General features: G+C 42.1%; 1 protein-coding gene across 4 annotated transcripts in view; it reads left to right on the forward strand.

The window, feature by feature from the left end:
- Positions 1–16,847, forward strand: part of GALNTL6 (polypeptide N-acetylgalactosaminyltransferase like 6) — a 640,150-nt gene that overhangs the window by 579,515 nt on the left and 43,788 nt on the right. For all 4 annotated transcript variants that reach the window (XM_020803448.3, XM_073001453.2, XM_020803463.3 and 1 more), the window contains one exon: positions 4,912–5,019. In XM_020803448.3, coding sequence (XP_020659107.3) covers positions 4,912–5,019 — 108 coding nt within the window. The remainder of the gene's footprint in view (positions 1–4,911; positions 5,020–16,847) is intronic.

Here is a 16,847-nt window from a genome sequence, read left to right on the forward strand (position 1 = left end):
AAGTTGGGGAAGTCCTTCAGTAGGTTACCGACATCTTTCAGCTTCTTCCCCCCCTTTCCCAGTCTCAATTCGAAAATCCCGCGCTCCTTTTCCAGCTTTTATATCCTCCTCCCAATCATCTATCCATTGCTCCTCCTCTTTCCCTTTCCCGTCTTCTGACAGGCACACTTCTATTTTAACTCTTTCCTGGTCTTTCTCCCCTTTTGACATTTCCCTCTCTTCTCCTTCCCCTTTAACGTCCTTTCTTTCTGGAGGAGATGGCGCACTCCTGTCCTTCTGTCCTTCACAAGGACTGAAGAGGAATTCTAAGCCTCTTTCATGGAATGGTCTTAAAATCATCCATGTAGTTGAGAAACCAGCAATAAGATGCAGTTTGAATCCACTCTCTTGTTTCCTTTTGCCTTCCTTGTCCGGTAGTCACAGCATTTTACTGAAAAAACTGGATAATAATCGTTGGCATAGCTACATAGGAAAATGCTTTTCTTCTCAGCTGGGCTTAAGAAAATACATTTTGTGGTTGTTTATATTGGCTGCAGATTCACTGGTACAAAAGGAGTTTAACAGCTTGCTCATTGAGCCCATCCAAAATTTCAGCTCTGTAATTCAAGACAGTAGCTTTGCGGAGCAGAATTCCCCCTAAGTGTGTTATATTTAATGGAGAGGCATTTAAATCTGGTTTTTATTCTATGATAAATCTGTGCTTTGCCCAGATGAAATTATAACCACATTTTTAAGGGACACTGATTTTCCAAAAAGAAAGAATAAGGAAAAAAGTCTGGAATCATTTGTAAAGTAATGAACACACAGGAACAGCTGCTAAATGTCCTATAAGCCAGTCTGAGATTCATTTCAATTACTACAAAAAGACACCTTAGGTGTGCATTGCAGTGTGTTTTCTGTTTTATATGTAGCACATATGTCCCAAATGTTATTCTTGTACAATGGTTTTTACCTAATTATTTCCAACACCCTTCTAATTTTCTTCCACAGTCTTCTTCTCTGAGATGTTACATCTATTATTGCTCCTCTTTATTATTTATAGATCAGTTTTTGGTGTTGAAAGTTCCTTCAATATTCACTTTATTTTTGCAAAATGCAGTGTTGAAGTTCAACCTTGGTTCAGGTCCCCCCTCAAATGTGAAAGCAACAGAGTGGTCACTATCTCACAATTTTGCTACTTCATTGACTAAAAGGTCTGACGGAACCCAGCTTGGACAAAAGTATAAATTACTTGTGTGCACTTGTGAAAATAATAAAGTAGATGGCTGCACACAAAAAACAGGAGCACAGGTTTTGCACACTTCCCTATTGTTGGAAGTCATTATGATGAATCAATCTGACCTCTCTCTGTGTGTATGTGTATGTATGTATGTTGAATTCCTCAGTAAAAATATATGACTATATTCTATAGAATTGACCTATTGATCTACATTAAATCAGCAAGATTCCTGTTGCTGTTATTTGACATTATGCTACTTCCAACTTAAAGCGACCCCAGTGTGTTTTAAAGTATATGAAATGTTTGTGGGATGGTTTCACCTTTGCCACTCATCTCTCTCGAGTCCTAGTCCAACACCCTATCCAGGACACCACACTGGTTGTCTTGATAAGATTAGAGGAAAAGTCCTACGTTTACTATCCTGAGGTCTTTGAAAGAAGAATGTGAAAATTTTCCACAATTTGGACAAGTTACTCTTTGACCTACAAGCTGTTATCTGGATTCTGAGAACTGTAATGCAAAAGAGTTACATTTTCCAGGATCTGATACCTACTCAAAAATGATATGAAAAGACAAGGTGCAGTTCTTCTAAAGCCCTCTAATCAACATAGGATGAAGACCGTATACAAATTTCTGTGGGCAGGGCATCTGCTAGACAAATTGATTACTACTAGACATGGGGACAAATAAAAAATGAATCGCGATATTTGTTTAAAAATTGCTGATTCATTAAATATTTGTCCCTTTGTATTTGTGAGTTCTAGAGACCCCGATGAATATGAAGGGATGAATTTTTTTCCATTTTTATTAAAATCCCATACAAAGAGAGGGAAGGCTAGCCTATGGCCTTCCCATTCTGCCTATGGGCCTGCCGACCAGCTGATCGATGGCCTGATAGGCAGCCAGCCAGCCCCACAGCCACCTGCCCCCCACAGCCTATTCCCCACCCCCTTCCCCTCCCTACCTTAGCCGCTGCCACCTGGTGCCGCCATCACCCATTGCCACCCGCTGCCACTGCCATCCATCACCACCAGCTGGGAATCCAGACTGCCTTTGCAAAGATGGCAGCTGCAGCTTCCCTGCCCTAAAAGAAGCTGCAGCTGCCATCTTTGCAAAGGGCAGCTAGTGTCCCTTACCGCAGGCCGTGGTTGCTGAAGCCACAGCAGCTGGGCGGTGGTGGGTGGAGACTGCGGAGGCTGCCATAACGCAGGCTGCTGTGGATGGTGGTGGCAGCAGTAGCACCGCAGAATGCAGCAGCCACAGTAGGGAGGCGATAGGGGCAAGTGGGCAGGCTGTGGGGGGGGGGTGGCAGCTTTTTTAATAGCCTCTGGCTGTCTAAAAAAAAAAACCCCAACGAACCGAAGAATCACTTTGTGCTTCGTCGGTTCATGGGGACGAGCCTCATGCTTTGTGCTTCGTAAACTTTGATGGATCACGAAGCAGGACGAATCGCCAAAATGGAGATTTGTCCCCATCTGTAATTGCTACCCTTTGTGGTACATATGGCACCCTCTGGGGTCATGGGCCTAATGGCGTGATTTAAGAATGGAGGAAAAAGCCAAAATTTGCCATTAGAGGTGTGCAGATCCCCTATGTTTCAGGGGGAACTCTGGGAACTGTAATCTAAAATTTATTTATTTTGTATCTGTCTGGAACCTTCGAAGGACAGCAGTATACGAAGTACATCAGTCAAGGAGACCTAATCCTTTAGCTGAGTGTCAGTCCATATTTAGCTAAATAGTACCATCTACACAGAAAAGAAAATATCAGCTACCTTTTGGAAACAAAGATTTGCAAAGGTACAAAAAACTTTTAGGGGGGGAAAGTAAAAAGGGGGTTACCCAAAAGACAGACCAGGAAAGATGGAGAATGCTTTGTTTGCAAATAATGTTGACAGACTCTTGCTTATGGACATGGAAAAGTGGGAGGTAGAACAGAATATATTGGACTGGGGCAGGATGCTTGGTTGACATGATTGGTTAACTGGAGTCCTAAACAGAAGCTCAGAAGATTCCAACATTTTTGTTACAGGCTCACTTACTTTTAAATGATTGTAAATGCAGGTAAGGGGAATGAATGAGTGGGTTCTTTCTCTCGATCTCTCTGCAATATATTCTACAGAATTTAATTCAGAAAATTCCTGTTTAGGCAAAACAACTGGGAATGCTCAGAGAAGCCAATCGTATATTCTTTGAGCACTTCTCAGGGAAATTGCTCCTCGTTCAGATTATACCGTCGTCGTCGTTTAGTCGTGTCCGACTCTTCGTGATCCCATGGACCAGAGCACGCCAGGCCCTCCTATCTTCCACTGCCTCCCGGAGTTGTGTCAATTTCATGTTGGTTGCTTCGCAGACACTGTCCAGCCATCTCATCCTCTGTCGTCCCCTTCTCCTCTTGCCGTCACACTTTCCTAACATCAAGGTCTTTTCCAAGGAGTCTTCTCTTCTCATGAGATGGCCAAAGTATTGAAGCCTCAGCTTCAGGATCTGTCCTTCCAATGAGCACTCAGGGTTGATTTCCTTTAGAATTGATAGGTTTGTTCTCCTTGCAGTCCAAGGGATTCTCAAGAGCCTCCTCCAGCACCACAATTCAAAGGCATCAATTCTTCGGCGGTCTGCTTTCTTTCAGATTATATAGGCTATGCCAATTTCAGCTAAAACAATTCACTTGATTTACTATCCCACTTTTGTTTTCAAGTATTGGCTGAAGTCCTGTTGTGAACTTTGCCTTATGTAAGACTGATGATGTCATCAGCAGCAGCCCTTTTCAGGACTTAAACATTTCCATTCTTCCCCACCCCTCCAAAGGTTGTAAGCTTCTCTTGGCATTCCTTTCATCCTGAAAAAGTTGGAGGCTGTGATGGGGGGAAGTCTTTATTCACCCCCATGGGTAGAATCATCCTGTGGTGGCGATTTTTTGGACCTCCCCTCAGTCCTGGATACCCACCCACCCCAAATCTTCCCCAGGATGAAAGGAATCCCAAGGGAGCCTCAGATAGTTGGGAAAGGGTATCGGAAATCTTTAATTCTCCAAAAAGCTGTGGCTGATTAGGTCATTAGCCTTGCACTATGTAAAGTTTTGCGACAAATTTCAGCCATCACATCCATCTGAACTGAAATGTGCTTCTTAACTTTGGACTACAAAATAATCGTCCCCGACCCACCATCATTTTAGGAATGTTAGACTTCTTAACAAAATTGAAAATAACCTTAAGATGAATGTTTTGCTAATTTCCCCAAGTTAACATAATCACTGATATGTCCTATCCATGGGTGTGTGTAGAATTCATAAGTTCTCTTTTTCACCATCTTCCTTCTGAAATGTTTAAATTTTTAATGTCATTTAGCTTCACAGGAGTTTTGTCTCATAGTTGGGTTTTTTGTAAATAAACTTTTTGAAGTTCACCAAGTTGAGAACAAGCAGAAATAATTCGGAATGCATATTCTTAACAGGAAGCTGGCAGTTATTTTCCATGATCTGGCACTTCAGTTTATTATTGCTTTGCTTGTTTATAGCTTCTTTCAAAGAAGCAACCATCTTTTTTCAGACATGGATGTTATGAGAGGAATACACAAAAGCTGGTTTGATTTTTTTTCATGTCCTTGTATTCTTTTCAGGTGAGGACTTCTCATGAGTTTGATGATACTCTAATTTCTTGTGACATTTTCTGCTTTTTTTGGGTTCTCTGTCAGGTCTGGATGTGTGGAGGTGGCATGTTTGATGTTCCATGTTCTAGAGTTGGGCATATCTACAGGAAATATGTTCCATACAAAGTCCCATCAGGCACGAGCCTAGCAAGAGTAAGTAGCTTGGTTTTGTGTATTTCTTATTTGTGAGCAATGGCATTTTAGATTAGTTGCTTTGTTCAAAGGATTATGTAAAGATTATCTAAACAGTTACACCTTGGTTTAGAGAACCAAGAAAAAGAAATAAATTCATATATTCCATTCTCTCCTTTTCTCTCCTTCCTCCTCCCCTGTCACATATAGCAAAAACAAAAGACCATTCATCATTATTTCCAAAGTGCTTAGATTATGATGGAAAGGATAACAGTACCATTAATTAATTGTTAAACCTTCCCTGAATTTGTCCAGTTTTAGTCACATAAAGATCCTCTTAATTTGACTCTCCTAAAAATTTTCACACAAGATAAGAAGACCAGGTCCCTTTGCTTCTTTGTGAAATTCAAGCTTTGGAACAAGCCTTCCAAATCAGGATTACAAACTCTGGTTTAGGAGCATCAAGTACTTGTGTATATAGTTACAGCACCCACTAGTGCTGGTAAGCAGGATTAAAAATATTCTGTTTATTGCCTGGAAAGGAGCCATTCAATGTACAGTATTTTAAGGAAGGCTTCACTTAAAGGAGCTAGAAGTGAGTCTAGCAAATGACTACATTGGCCATTTATTTCACAATTTATGTCAGAATGGACACTGATTAATTAGATTTAAAATCCAATGACTAAAGCTCAATGCAAGGAGGCCCATTGTGAAATTGTCTTTTTTTGTTCAGCCAGCAGGGGTGGTTTAAATTTGTTCCAATCAGTTTGACATCACCTTTGTCCATTTTTTACGAGTGTGATTGCCTGTTACAATGCAAATGGGCACTCATGAAATGTCAGTTTCCTCTCAACTGAGTGCCTCCTGTCTCCAAACTATTTTTCAACTTAGTGCTGGAATGGACTTTTGCTAGGGCACTTAGATGAACAATAAAGAAAGGGAGGGGAATTGCCAATTAACACTTGTTGGTACCTAGATACAGTTTCTGCTGTTGTAGTTCAGTGCGGACCAAACTCCCTGCCTGTACCCCTGCTGGCTTCTGCAAATTGGTCTGGACAGTAAACTCCATTTCCACAGCTGCGAATCCCAGCAGATAAGATTGTGTTTTCCCGCTGTGTAGTTGTACCTTGGAGAGAAAAAATGCAGGAAAGAAGGGTGAAGTGATCAAAGTGATGAAATAAAAAGATGGGGTGGGAAATCTTTGGCTGGTATTTGGGTTTACCCTTTCTGTCACAGAACAGGATTGTGGGAGTTGTAGTCTAAAACATCTAGATGGCAAAAGATTCCACTGTTGTTGGAAACATCTGTGGGACTCTAAACTTAGGTCTACTTCTAACATTATTCTTGTCAATGACAAGAATGTACCTGAAAATCAATCCCTCTTGAAAATTATAACCTTGGTTCAGGTTGCCGAAATTTGTAGAGGGTGTGTTAAATCATCCTGAGCCAGCACTTTGCTGTAGCATTTCTATTTGGTTTCAGTTCAGAAGGCTGAAATTCAACTGATTGTCTGATCTGTTCCCACATGCTCCATTTCCTGAGCCAATTGCAAAACAAAAGAGGTTCCATCACTTGGAGCAATCTCATAAGGTTGCGTTATCAAATCAGTGCAATGCAAGCTTGGCAATCGATGCCTTTCCAAGCATTCCCATCCAGAAGGGGAAAAAAGGATCTTTTGTGTAAGGCTGATTTAAAAGAGAGGAACCTTTGTTGTTATTTGGTCCTTAAATGCTGGCAGTTGATGCCTGACTTCAGGGAACATCACTCAGCTGCCACATGGCTGACAGAACAGCAAGGAGGGCATGCCAAGAAAGGAGCGAAGTCTCCACAAGATTAAAATCCTGTCTTTTGCCTGTACCCTTCTGAGTTTTCATTGAAGGCTTTGGCTCGACCTAGCCAGATATTCTTGCAGTGGTTCTTAACCTTTGTTACTCAGGTGTTTTTGAACTGCAACTCCCAGAAACCCCATCCAGCACAGCTGATGGTGAAGGCTTCTGGGAGTTGCAGTCCAAAAACATCTGAGTAACAAAGGTTAAGAACCAGTGGGCTAAAGCAATGGCAGGGAAAGTTCATGATGAAGCTGAGCATTGTAGGAGGATCAGTCCAGCTACCTGAGAGGGCGAGGGAGCCTTTTCAGGTGGCAGTGCTAGATTATGTATGAGGGCAGCTGCAAGAGTCCTCTGGCACTTCCTCCTGAGCCTCTCGGTTGTTCTCTCTGTTGGTGAGGACAGCTGTGTGCACACCCTGTGGCTTGTTCTGTATAACCTAACTTAGACTGAGGGGGACTCAAGGTACAGCAGAGAAACCTGCTCTGGGCCCAAGTTAAAGCATGTTTCAAGCAGGGCTTTATGATTCAAGGGAAAACATCCTTGGGTTAGTAGTTAACAAGTATACCTAGACTACACAGTCGTAGCAATTTCATACTTTAACTGCAATGGCTCCATCCTGTGGAATCCTCAGACTTACAATTTTATTGAATACTTAAAATTATCTGCTAGAAAGCCATAGCATAGTAGTTTGGAGGAATACACCAGAGATTTCCAGCAGGGACTTTTAAGCACCTCACAAAATTACAAGTCTCCTTAATTTATAGGATTGAGCAACATTGGTAAAAGTGGTGTCCAACTGCTATAACTGTGTAGTATAGATAAACTCTATGTAATCCCTTCAGCAAATGCAGCATTTAGCTATTCACTATTTAAAAGGCTTAGGAATAATTTGTTGGCTATTTGTGCCATGAGATCTGTTCTCATGAATTGTGTTTGCATGTGGCACTCGAAAATATATAGCAGGATCTTCAGTGCTATTATTATGTAATGTCCTACCTAAAAATCCACTTGTATCAGTCAAGGCACTTCCTTTCCTTCTTTTCACACCTCATTTCCTCAGCAGTGCATTTTCTACTCCTGTAAACTGAAGCTAGGAAATGTGTACCTCTCCAGATGTTTTTGAAGTGCACCTCCCTTCAGTCTTCACCATCAGCCATGCTGAACAGGGCTGAGAGAAGCTGAAGCACAGTGATGCCTGTTTTATCACCAGGACTTATTTCAGATTAAGCACAAATAGGATTGCAGTGTAACTGGGCATTGCTTCCTCCTCCGTTGCACTCAAGGCTGTCTTAATTTTAAACCATGGCCCTCTCTTGAGGTCCACCGGTGTTTTACAACTCAAATGATTCTATAGACAGGGTTTACTGGCCTTCTATGTGGTGTGTGGGCTGCCTACAGTTGGTAAATAAATAGATACAGAGCTACCTAGTATGTGCAGTCTTGAGTTCCTTTTTATGAAAGCATTCAATAAGGCCAGACTCTTGTAAGCCTATCTATGCAAGCAAAACCACATGGAATGCTCTCCATTGCATTGATCTGAGACAGATGCTCTGGTAGATACCACACATCTAATATCTGTCTCACTAGCTTCTCATGCCCTCCTTACTAGTGAAATTTAATGGTTCAGACATTTCTCAGAGGAACCGGGTTGTATTGTTTCCAACAAAAAAAAAGCAACCTGATGCGAGGCATAAGTCATTTAGGAATAAATACTCCCAGGATATCATTTCTTTGAACTGCTCTAATTGCCTGTGAGCAATTCCTGCAGGTGACGATGTTTTTCTGTTGTGGAGACAAAGCAGGTGGTAACCTATCTTGCTGTGCCAGCTGAAATGTGCTCAGTTTGCTCTGTCTCTCACTCTCTTTGTATTCAGATGCGTCTTATTGGCTTTGAGACATCTTGCTTCATTCAGGGGCTGGAAGCAGAGCAAATTAATAAAATTCGGGAGAGCTGTTGCTAAATGAATGTAGAAAGCAAGGCACAATGGGGGAAGCTATTCCAGGCAGAAACATTATCTCGCATCACAGATCAGGACATTCCTATTGCTCTTTCTTGTTCTCTGAACACATCTCGCAGTGCTCTAGTGCCCAAATTCTGTTAAAGAAGTAGTAGCACCAAAGGTGCAAATGGTATTTTTTGAAAAGGGACCCATATGATGCGTTCACTGCCAGAATGTCCCCACACAAAAAAATACCTTCATTTAGTGTCTGATAAGGATAGCCATGAAAAGGAATGACAAAACAAAAAAAATTTAAAAAGACAAAAATATTGTGGCACCTTAAAGACTAGCAATCTTTGCCACAATGTTTTTGTCTTCTTTATTCTTTCTTTTATGTTTTGTTTTTGCATAATGTGATATCTTAATGTGAGCTTTTGTGGACAGGTCCACTTCTTCCAGCAGTTAGTCTTTAAGGTGCCACCACATTTATGTCTTCTTTATTTTTATTTTTTCCCTGATATACTAGCCCATATTTTTACTAGAATCCTTGAAATATTCCTTCCAGTTGGGACTGAATTACACTCCATAGCAAACTCCTTGCTGGACTGGGCTGCTTCAGATAATGGTGGTGGCTTGCATTAATGAAGGCTGTCCTTCATCACAATATCCCAGCATACAGAAAGCTAGCATATCTAAGTGGAAATCCTTCCTTAGCTCTTAACTAAATGTGCTAGCTTTCTAGATATGAGAAGTGGAGTGTTTGTCACTGTGTGGATATTTAATGAATTGGGATGCACTGCAAAATCTGATCCTCACTCCAGCTGCAGCCTGAAGTTGCACAATGCAACTTTGGTGAAGGTGTATATAAGCACTTGATCCTCAATTAGAGGCTAGAACCCTGGTATCATAAGCTGAAACTGGAAATCATGCAAGTGGTGTGAGTAATCTTGCTTGTCCATTGTATGGTTAGAAATATCAGTCGTGCACTCAGACGCATGACAAATGACTGGCAAAATGCAAAATGTGCTTGCACTGTTGCATAATTAGCAGGGTTCTGGCCTCTAGTCTTTCAGGTGTCACAGTATTTTATTTTATTTTATTTTATTTCTTACTTACTTACTTACTCACTCACTCACTTACTTACTTACTCACTCACTCACTTACTTACTTACTTACTTACTTACTTACTTACTTACTTACTTACTTACTTACTTACTTCAGACAGCTGACGAAGGAAAGATCTGCTAGTGTATTTTCTTGCCTGAAGTGAAGGTGGCTTTACCTGCCACACACATAAACATACATATGCATATCCTTCCATTTGGTGAACAAAAGCCAGCAGGACTGGCAGTTCATTCTTTCTTCAGTGCTAAAAATAGCACAGCAGCTGCAGACTAGCTTAGGGAGGCTGTATGGCACAGGGCTCTCTTCTTTAACATCCTGCTGCTACCTCCTGGAACATACTGCCTGAGGTGGCTGCTTCACCAGATCTGCCCAATAGTAAGGCTGTTCCTGAGTCTTGTTGTGCAGTAGAGTCACACAATATTGGCTAGAACTGAGAGCCATCTCTGTGTACAACTTACCAGACCACAACTTAAGAAAAAAATAAATAAAATGAAATGGCATATTCCACTTTTTACCGCAGAGCATAGAGTGCTCATTCATAAGACATGAGGTTTGGGAAGGAAAGAGGCATCAGCAGTGTTATGACATATGAGTATGCTCTTCCATATGATTACCCTGCTATGATTAACCTATGATTAATTTGTGACCAGGTACTTAGGAGTATGTTTATATACAGTTAAGTCTGTGGTATCTGCAGGGGATGAATCCCAAGTCCCCCTCATGGACACCAAAAAACCCACAAAAGTAGCAAATGCTATATACAGTAGGACCCCCATATCTGCTAGGGATTGGTTCCCAGGTAGGTAGGTAGGTAGGTAGGTAGGTAGGTAGGTAGGTAGGTAGGTAGGTAGGTAGGTAGTCACCGTTGAGTGATGCTTCCCTATGGCCGGCAGCCATTTTCGCGCCCTCCCCTCGCTTAGCGAGGGCGCGAAAACGCTGTGCGTGGCCATTTCTAGGCTTCCGGCAGCCATTTTGGAGCTGCCGAACAGCTGATCCGTGGGTCGCAAAGCGAAGGTCGGTAAGCGAAATGCTTACCGACCTTCGCTATGCGATTTTCAGCCTAGAGGCCATCCCTTTGCGATCGCAAAAACGTCCTCACTATGAGGATTCGTCGTTCTACAGTGCGCTCGCTAAGCGAGGCACCACTGTAGATAGATAGATAGATAGATAGATAGATAGATAGATAGATAGATAGATAGATAGATAGATAGATAGATAGATAGATAGATAGATAGATAGATAGATAGATAGATAGATAGATAGATAGATAGATAGATAGATAGCATGGTAAAAGTGAAAAAAAGTTCAAAAATTATTTTCACATGATTTACCAGAACTAGCCACTAGAGGTGCCAGAGAACATGTCATGGTCATGTATTCTTCACTAACAAGTATTCATAGCATGGGATATGCCTCCCTCTAGTGGTCAATTATGGTAATACATATGAAAATAGTTTTTCTCCTCTGGATTTTTTCCTTTTAATGTGTTTAATATTTTCAGATCATGGATAAGTAAATCTGCGGATACTGATCCTGTGGATAAGAGGATCCTGCTGCATAGCATTGTCTCTGGCTCCCACTAATGGCTAGTTCTGCTAAATACACCATGGATTTTTATTTAATATTTTCAGGCAGCCTATAAGTGAATCTGTGACTGCTGATCCATTGAATAGGGAGGTCCTACTATATAGTTGAGAAGACACACATATTTGTAAGTTGGGTGATATCTTTTATTGGGCTACTTTAAAGATCAAACAAATTGCAAGCTTTTGTGGAGAAAAGTCCACTTCTCCATGAAAGTTTACAATTTGATTGATTTTTTTAGGGCTTCAATAAAAGGGATCACCCATTCTTACATTTGTGTTACCTTGAGAACCCCACTGCCTTTTCCTTGTTCTTTCTACACATATTTGTGTTATTTAAGTTAGTTGGTTATTTAGACATGTGTTTCTGACCTGCCCTTTCTCAACAGATCACAGAGTGGGGTACACTAATCAACTTGTTTAAAAAATAATTTATTACTTCAAAACATGTAAAACATTTTAAAACAATGTAAAAAAAAAATTTAAACAATTGAGAGTGAAAATAAGGCAGCAAACTGAAAGACTGAAGATCAAGTCATTATTTGTCTAGTTACGAAATGCTGAGGTGAACAGCCAGATAACTTGGCCCTGAAATAAAGGCTGCATTGTCACTTCCAAGGGGATTGCTTTTCGTAATGGGGATGCCATAACTGAGAAAACTGTCTCCTATGTCTCCATATCCTGTTCCACTCTCAGTGGGGAAACAGAGGAATACTTGCCAGGTCAGTCCTTTTATCTTTCATCAAGTCATGGGCAGTAGTTGTTTTGTTATGGACTGTCCTGGCATTAAGGAGCAGTTCCACTAGAAGCAAGAGACGGGTGGAAGGGTGGCTGAGGTGTTGAAGGTATGGGGAAAGAAGCAAAATACTAGGTAACTTTCAGATAAGTATCCTATCTTCCCCTTACTTTTCATGGCCAACTCCCTTTGCCATACCTCCTTTTGCTCTGGATCACCACAGGATCGTGGTTCCTTCCTTGTCACCTGGCCTTCACCCAAACACATATATTAATGGCAACAATACAAAGTGAAGTCAAATTAAGCTGAACATTTTGGTCAGTATCTGAGCTTCCACGGAATAGAAGCCCCCACTAGCACAAAAACAGAGCCATGCTGCTTGCACAGGGAATTCCATGGGTATTATTGCTTCTGCAGCAACACTTGCACAGGTGGCACAATTCCTGCTGGTAGTTTCTCCTCACTGTGTAAGCTTCCTAGGATGCTGGCCTATAATGTAAAAGACCAGTAAAATGGAATCTCAAGAAGTGTGGCGGCAGCAGCCTCATAACTCTAAGCCCTGTTAGGCATCCTTTAGTCTCGAGAGACTATGGTAACGTGCTCTGTATGGAGGACTTGGAACAGTGTCTAGTGTGGCTGGGAAGGCCAATTCGAGAGTGGCAATCCCTTTCCGTGTTGTTTTGACGCTGTAAGCGAAGCTGGAGTATCCTCTCCAGAGCACAAAGCCTGGGTAAAATAATATGGAGAATAGGCTGTTAGCCAAGCAGCAAATCTGCCTTCTCCATGTCGCTGAAATAGTCCAATGGAAAGGCAAGAGCCAATACAATTGGTTCCAGTGACGTTGCAGGAGTTGGCAGAATAATACAACCTGCCTCCGGGACTCTGACTCTGGATTTTGCCTCGAGGTTAACTCCTGAAGCCTTTTCCATCAGTGGATATAGCCACAAGGCAGTGGAGGTTTGAAATCGGAGTTTTCCTTCTCCTAGATGGACTGCCTTCCAAGGCTGATGAGCCCCACCTACCTGGCCTGCTTCCTAAGAGTGTGGAAGTATGATCCGACCCCTAAAACCTTCCTGACCCCCAGGTGTATGCAATGCTATTTGCCTTTCCTATTTACCAGATTAGAGTAAAAAATAGAATCAGAAAATTTCATTTAGTACTTCTGCTCATTTAAAGCCAAACCTCCGCCCCCTTAGACCATGTGGTCAGGGAGAGCAAAGGTCAGCCTAGAAAACTATACCTCCCCCCCCCAAAAAAAATATGCTCCCAAGAGAGCTCACCTTCTGCCTCAGCTTCCTTCTCAGGGAAAGGACTTAGAACTATAGCTCACACTCATTTAAAGCCAAACCCCCACTCCCTTAGACCATGCGGTTAGGGAGAGCAAAGGTCTGCCTAGAAAAATATACTCCCCCCCCCAAAAAAAAGATGTGCTCCCAAGAGAGCTCACCTTCTGCCTTAGCTTCCTACTCAGGGAAAGGCTCTAAGCACAATGCAAATTAAAAACCAGAAATGCTTAAATATTCTCAATGGGCAGAAAAATTAATAGGGCACTATCTTGCTGGAACATTAATCAAATCCATCACCAGGCAAGGTCCCTTACTCTCGCTTGCTGAGACGTCTTCCCCTTCCAGTCCCCACCACTCACCCAGCAGTTCTGAATGTGGCCTTTAGTCTCCTCAAGCCACACAATTATTTGTGGGTAATGTTACTTCGCAAGCCCTGTACTCACCACTGTTGAGTGAGTTGCCAAAAGGGAACACAATGACCCAAAGTGATGACCTGGCTAGAGGCCATCTTCTCCTTAAATACTTCCTCCCCCCCCCCCAGACATGGAGCTCATGGAACAATACATTCAACTATTCCTAATTATCAAATCAGCCAATTAACTCTTGACTGCTATATAGGATTGCATGGTATGCTAGTCTTTCTCAGAATCAGAACAGATTAATTGTGCAATGACAGACATCAGTGAATAATTAAAGCTATGCAAATTTTGGCATTGTATTTAGGGAATTCATTGTTGCTGAGGTATTTCGGATCAGCCTATGGAGCAAGAAATTATATGCATGGTTTTATCAGATTTTCTTACAGAGCCAAACAATAGAACAAATTGAAACAGTTGATCCCAACCCCCCCCCCCCCACTAGTAGGATGGCACTACTTGAAGAATATTCTCATTTTGTTTAAAAGACTGTGTCTCTTGAGGTGTCACATGGGGGGATGTGAGGTGAGGTATCCGAAATCTTATTTAGACAAGAGAGATACTGTGAGTAATGCTTAATGTGTACAGACACTGGATGAGAAGGTGTATGTCATAGGAAACAGACGAAGAGATGAGAAGAAGTGAGAAAGAAGATGAGAAAGAAACAGAATGCCTTCTGTGGTTGGATGTTCTAGAAAATTATATGATGCCTGACTTTGTAAGGTACACCTCTTGGGGGGAAAATTATCTGGTAGATCATAATTAGAGACTGGGGTATTCTTATTTGTATACATTCACCGGTGGCAGTGGCCCTTCTCTTCCTTTCAATCGCTCCAGGGCTCTGCTCGGCTAGCCACCTGACAGCCTTGCAGGGAGACTCGTCCTCCTTCCCTCTGCCAGGAGTGGCTAGCTGAGCAGGAGGAGAACGGTGCTCGGGAGTGATTGGAAAGATGAGCAGGGCCAGTGGTGGACATGTGAGTGGATGGTCCGGCCCCAGGGGCCAGACCCTCATTAACTCCAGCTGTGCAAGGATGTTTGTATTTGTATACGAATACCTCTATCTCTGGTCATAATTCTTGCTAATTCAGCACACAGATGGCTGGATAGCTCAATGGTATAGAGTACATGATTGCAGAGGAATGTGCTGTGCCTTCGGAGACAAGAGTCATTCTGTGTGACCTTGGGCAAAGGGCACAGTCCCAGAACACCCCACAGGAGAAGGGAATGGTAACCCACTTCTGAGTACTTTATACCTAGGAAGCCCTGGAAATGCTGACCACCCATCCAATTTAACTTGATGGTACATGGTAATCAATTAATTATTAATCCAGTATATGCATGTGAAGGCAATGCCTGCCTCCCTATCCCTCTGGTGCATCTGCCCTGTCTCCCAATGTTTATGTGTAAGTTATAGGGATGTCACAATTACTAGAACAATTTCTTGCCCTGTCAAGACCTTCCCCTACATCACAAGAGATTTTCAGTCATCCTGTAAAAATGAGGCCTTAGTCTTATTCCCCACACACACCATGCTGTTTTTTTGTTTTGTTTTGTTTTTTCCCACTTTTCCACAGTTTACTGCCAAATTCTGTACAGTTTAATGCCCTTTCTGGTGAATCCCTTCCAGGAAATATACCATTCTGTCACAAATTGTAATAATCCTACACAGCTTGGCAATTCTCTGCCAAAAATAAAAATTAAAAAAAAATCACTATGTCTGGTGGTATTGAGTTACATCATTTAACTATGCAATGATTTTTTTTCAAATTCCATCTTTTATCTGTGTGGAATCTCTTGTCATCCAGTTTCAGTGGATGCATCTGGTATTTAGTAGTATGCAAGAGGGAGAAAATCATCTCCCTGTCCTCTTTCCCCATGCCACGATTAATTTTACTGTATATCCCTCTGACGTGCCTCCCTTTCCTCACCTTTTCTGTAGGCTGAAATTGCCCCAAATACTTTTCTCAAAGAGAGCTGCTGTGCTCACTTGATCATTCTGGTTGCCATTTCCTCTTTTGCACAGAACAGGCAAGATTGTGTTGGTCCTCAGCTTGGTATACAGTGGTGCCCCGTATAGCGAGGTTAATCCGTTCCGGATTAACCCTCGCTATACGGAATCATCGCTAAACGGGTAGGGGAAAGGTATTGGAACGCATTAAACTTCGTTTAATGCGTTCCAATACCTTCGTTACTTACCCGTTCACCGAGGATTCCAGGTGCCGGCAGCCATTTTCGCGCCTTCGCTAAGCGAGGGCAGGGCGCGAAAACGGCTGCCGGCAGCCATTTCCGGGCTTCCGGCGGCCATTTTGGAACTGCCAATCAGCTGTTTGGTGGCTCCAAAATGGCCGCCGCAATACCCGATCTTCGCAATGCGGGTTTTCCCCATTGCGAAGATCGGGTATGTTTCCGTATAGCGATCCCGAAAAAGGGATCGCTATACGGAAACATCGCTATACGGTGCACTCGTTAAGCGAGGCACCACTGTAGTTTCTTCTCATAGTGGGAGAACATGGCATCTTGTTCTAGGAATCTGACTTTTAGCTTATTGTTATCTGATGTTTTACTGTGCTGTCGCATATGTCATCAGTTTGTCCAAAGTCTTTTAATCAGAATCATGCTTTATCTCTTTCTATATAAAGATGTTTGGGTCTCACTTATGGTTAGCCAGTTTACTTCTGGAACATCATCCCTGTTTTATTGTTTCCACACTACCCAGGCATCTGAAATTGGGTGCACGTGTAATCCAAGACACCTTGATCATTAGAGAAACTCTGAAAATATACTGTGGTGCCTCGCTAAACGATGTTTAGCGAAATCATTGTCTAGCGAAAAGCATTTTCCGCATTGGAATTCATTAAAACCTGTTTAATGTGTTCCAATGGGGAAGAATCGTCGTTGTCTAACGAAGATCGGCCATAGGAAAGCCAATTTGCG

This window comes from Pogona vitticeps, chromosome 5 (genome assembly GCF_051106095.1).
Source record: "Pogona vitticeps strain Pit_001003342236 chromosome 5, PviZW2.1, whole genome shotgun sequence".
NCBI lineage: Eukaryota > Metazoa > Chordata > Lepidosauria > Squamata > Agamidae > Pogona > Pogona vitticeps.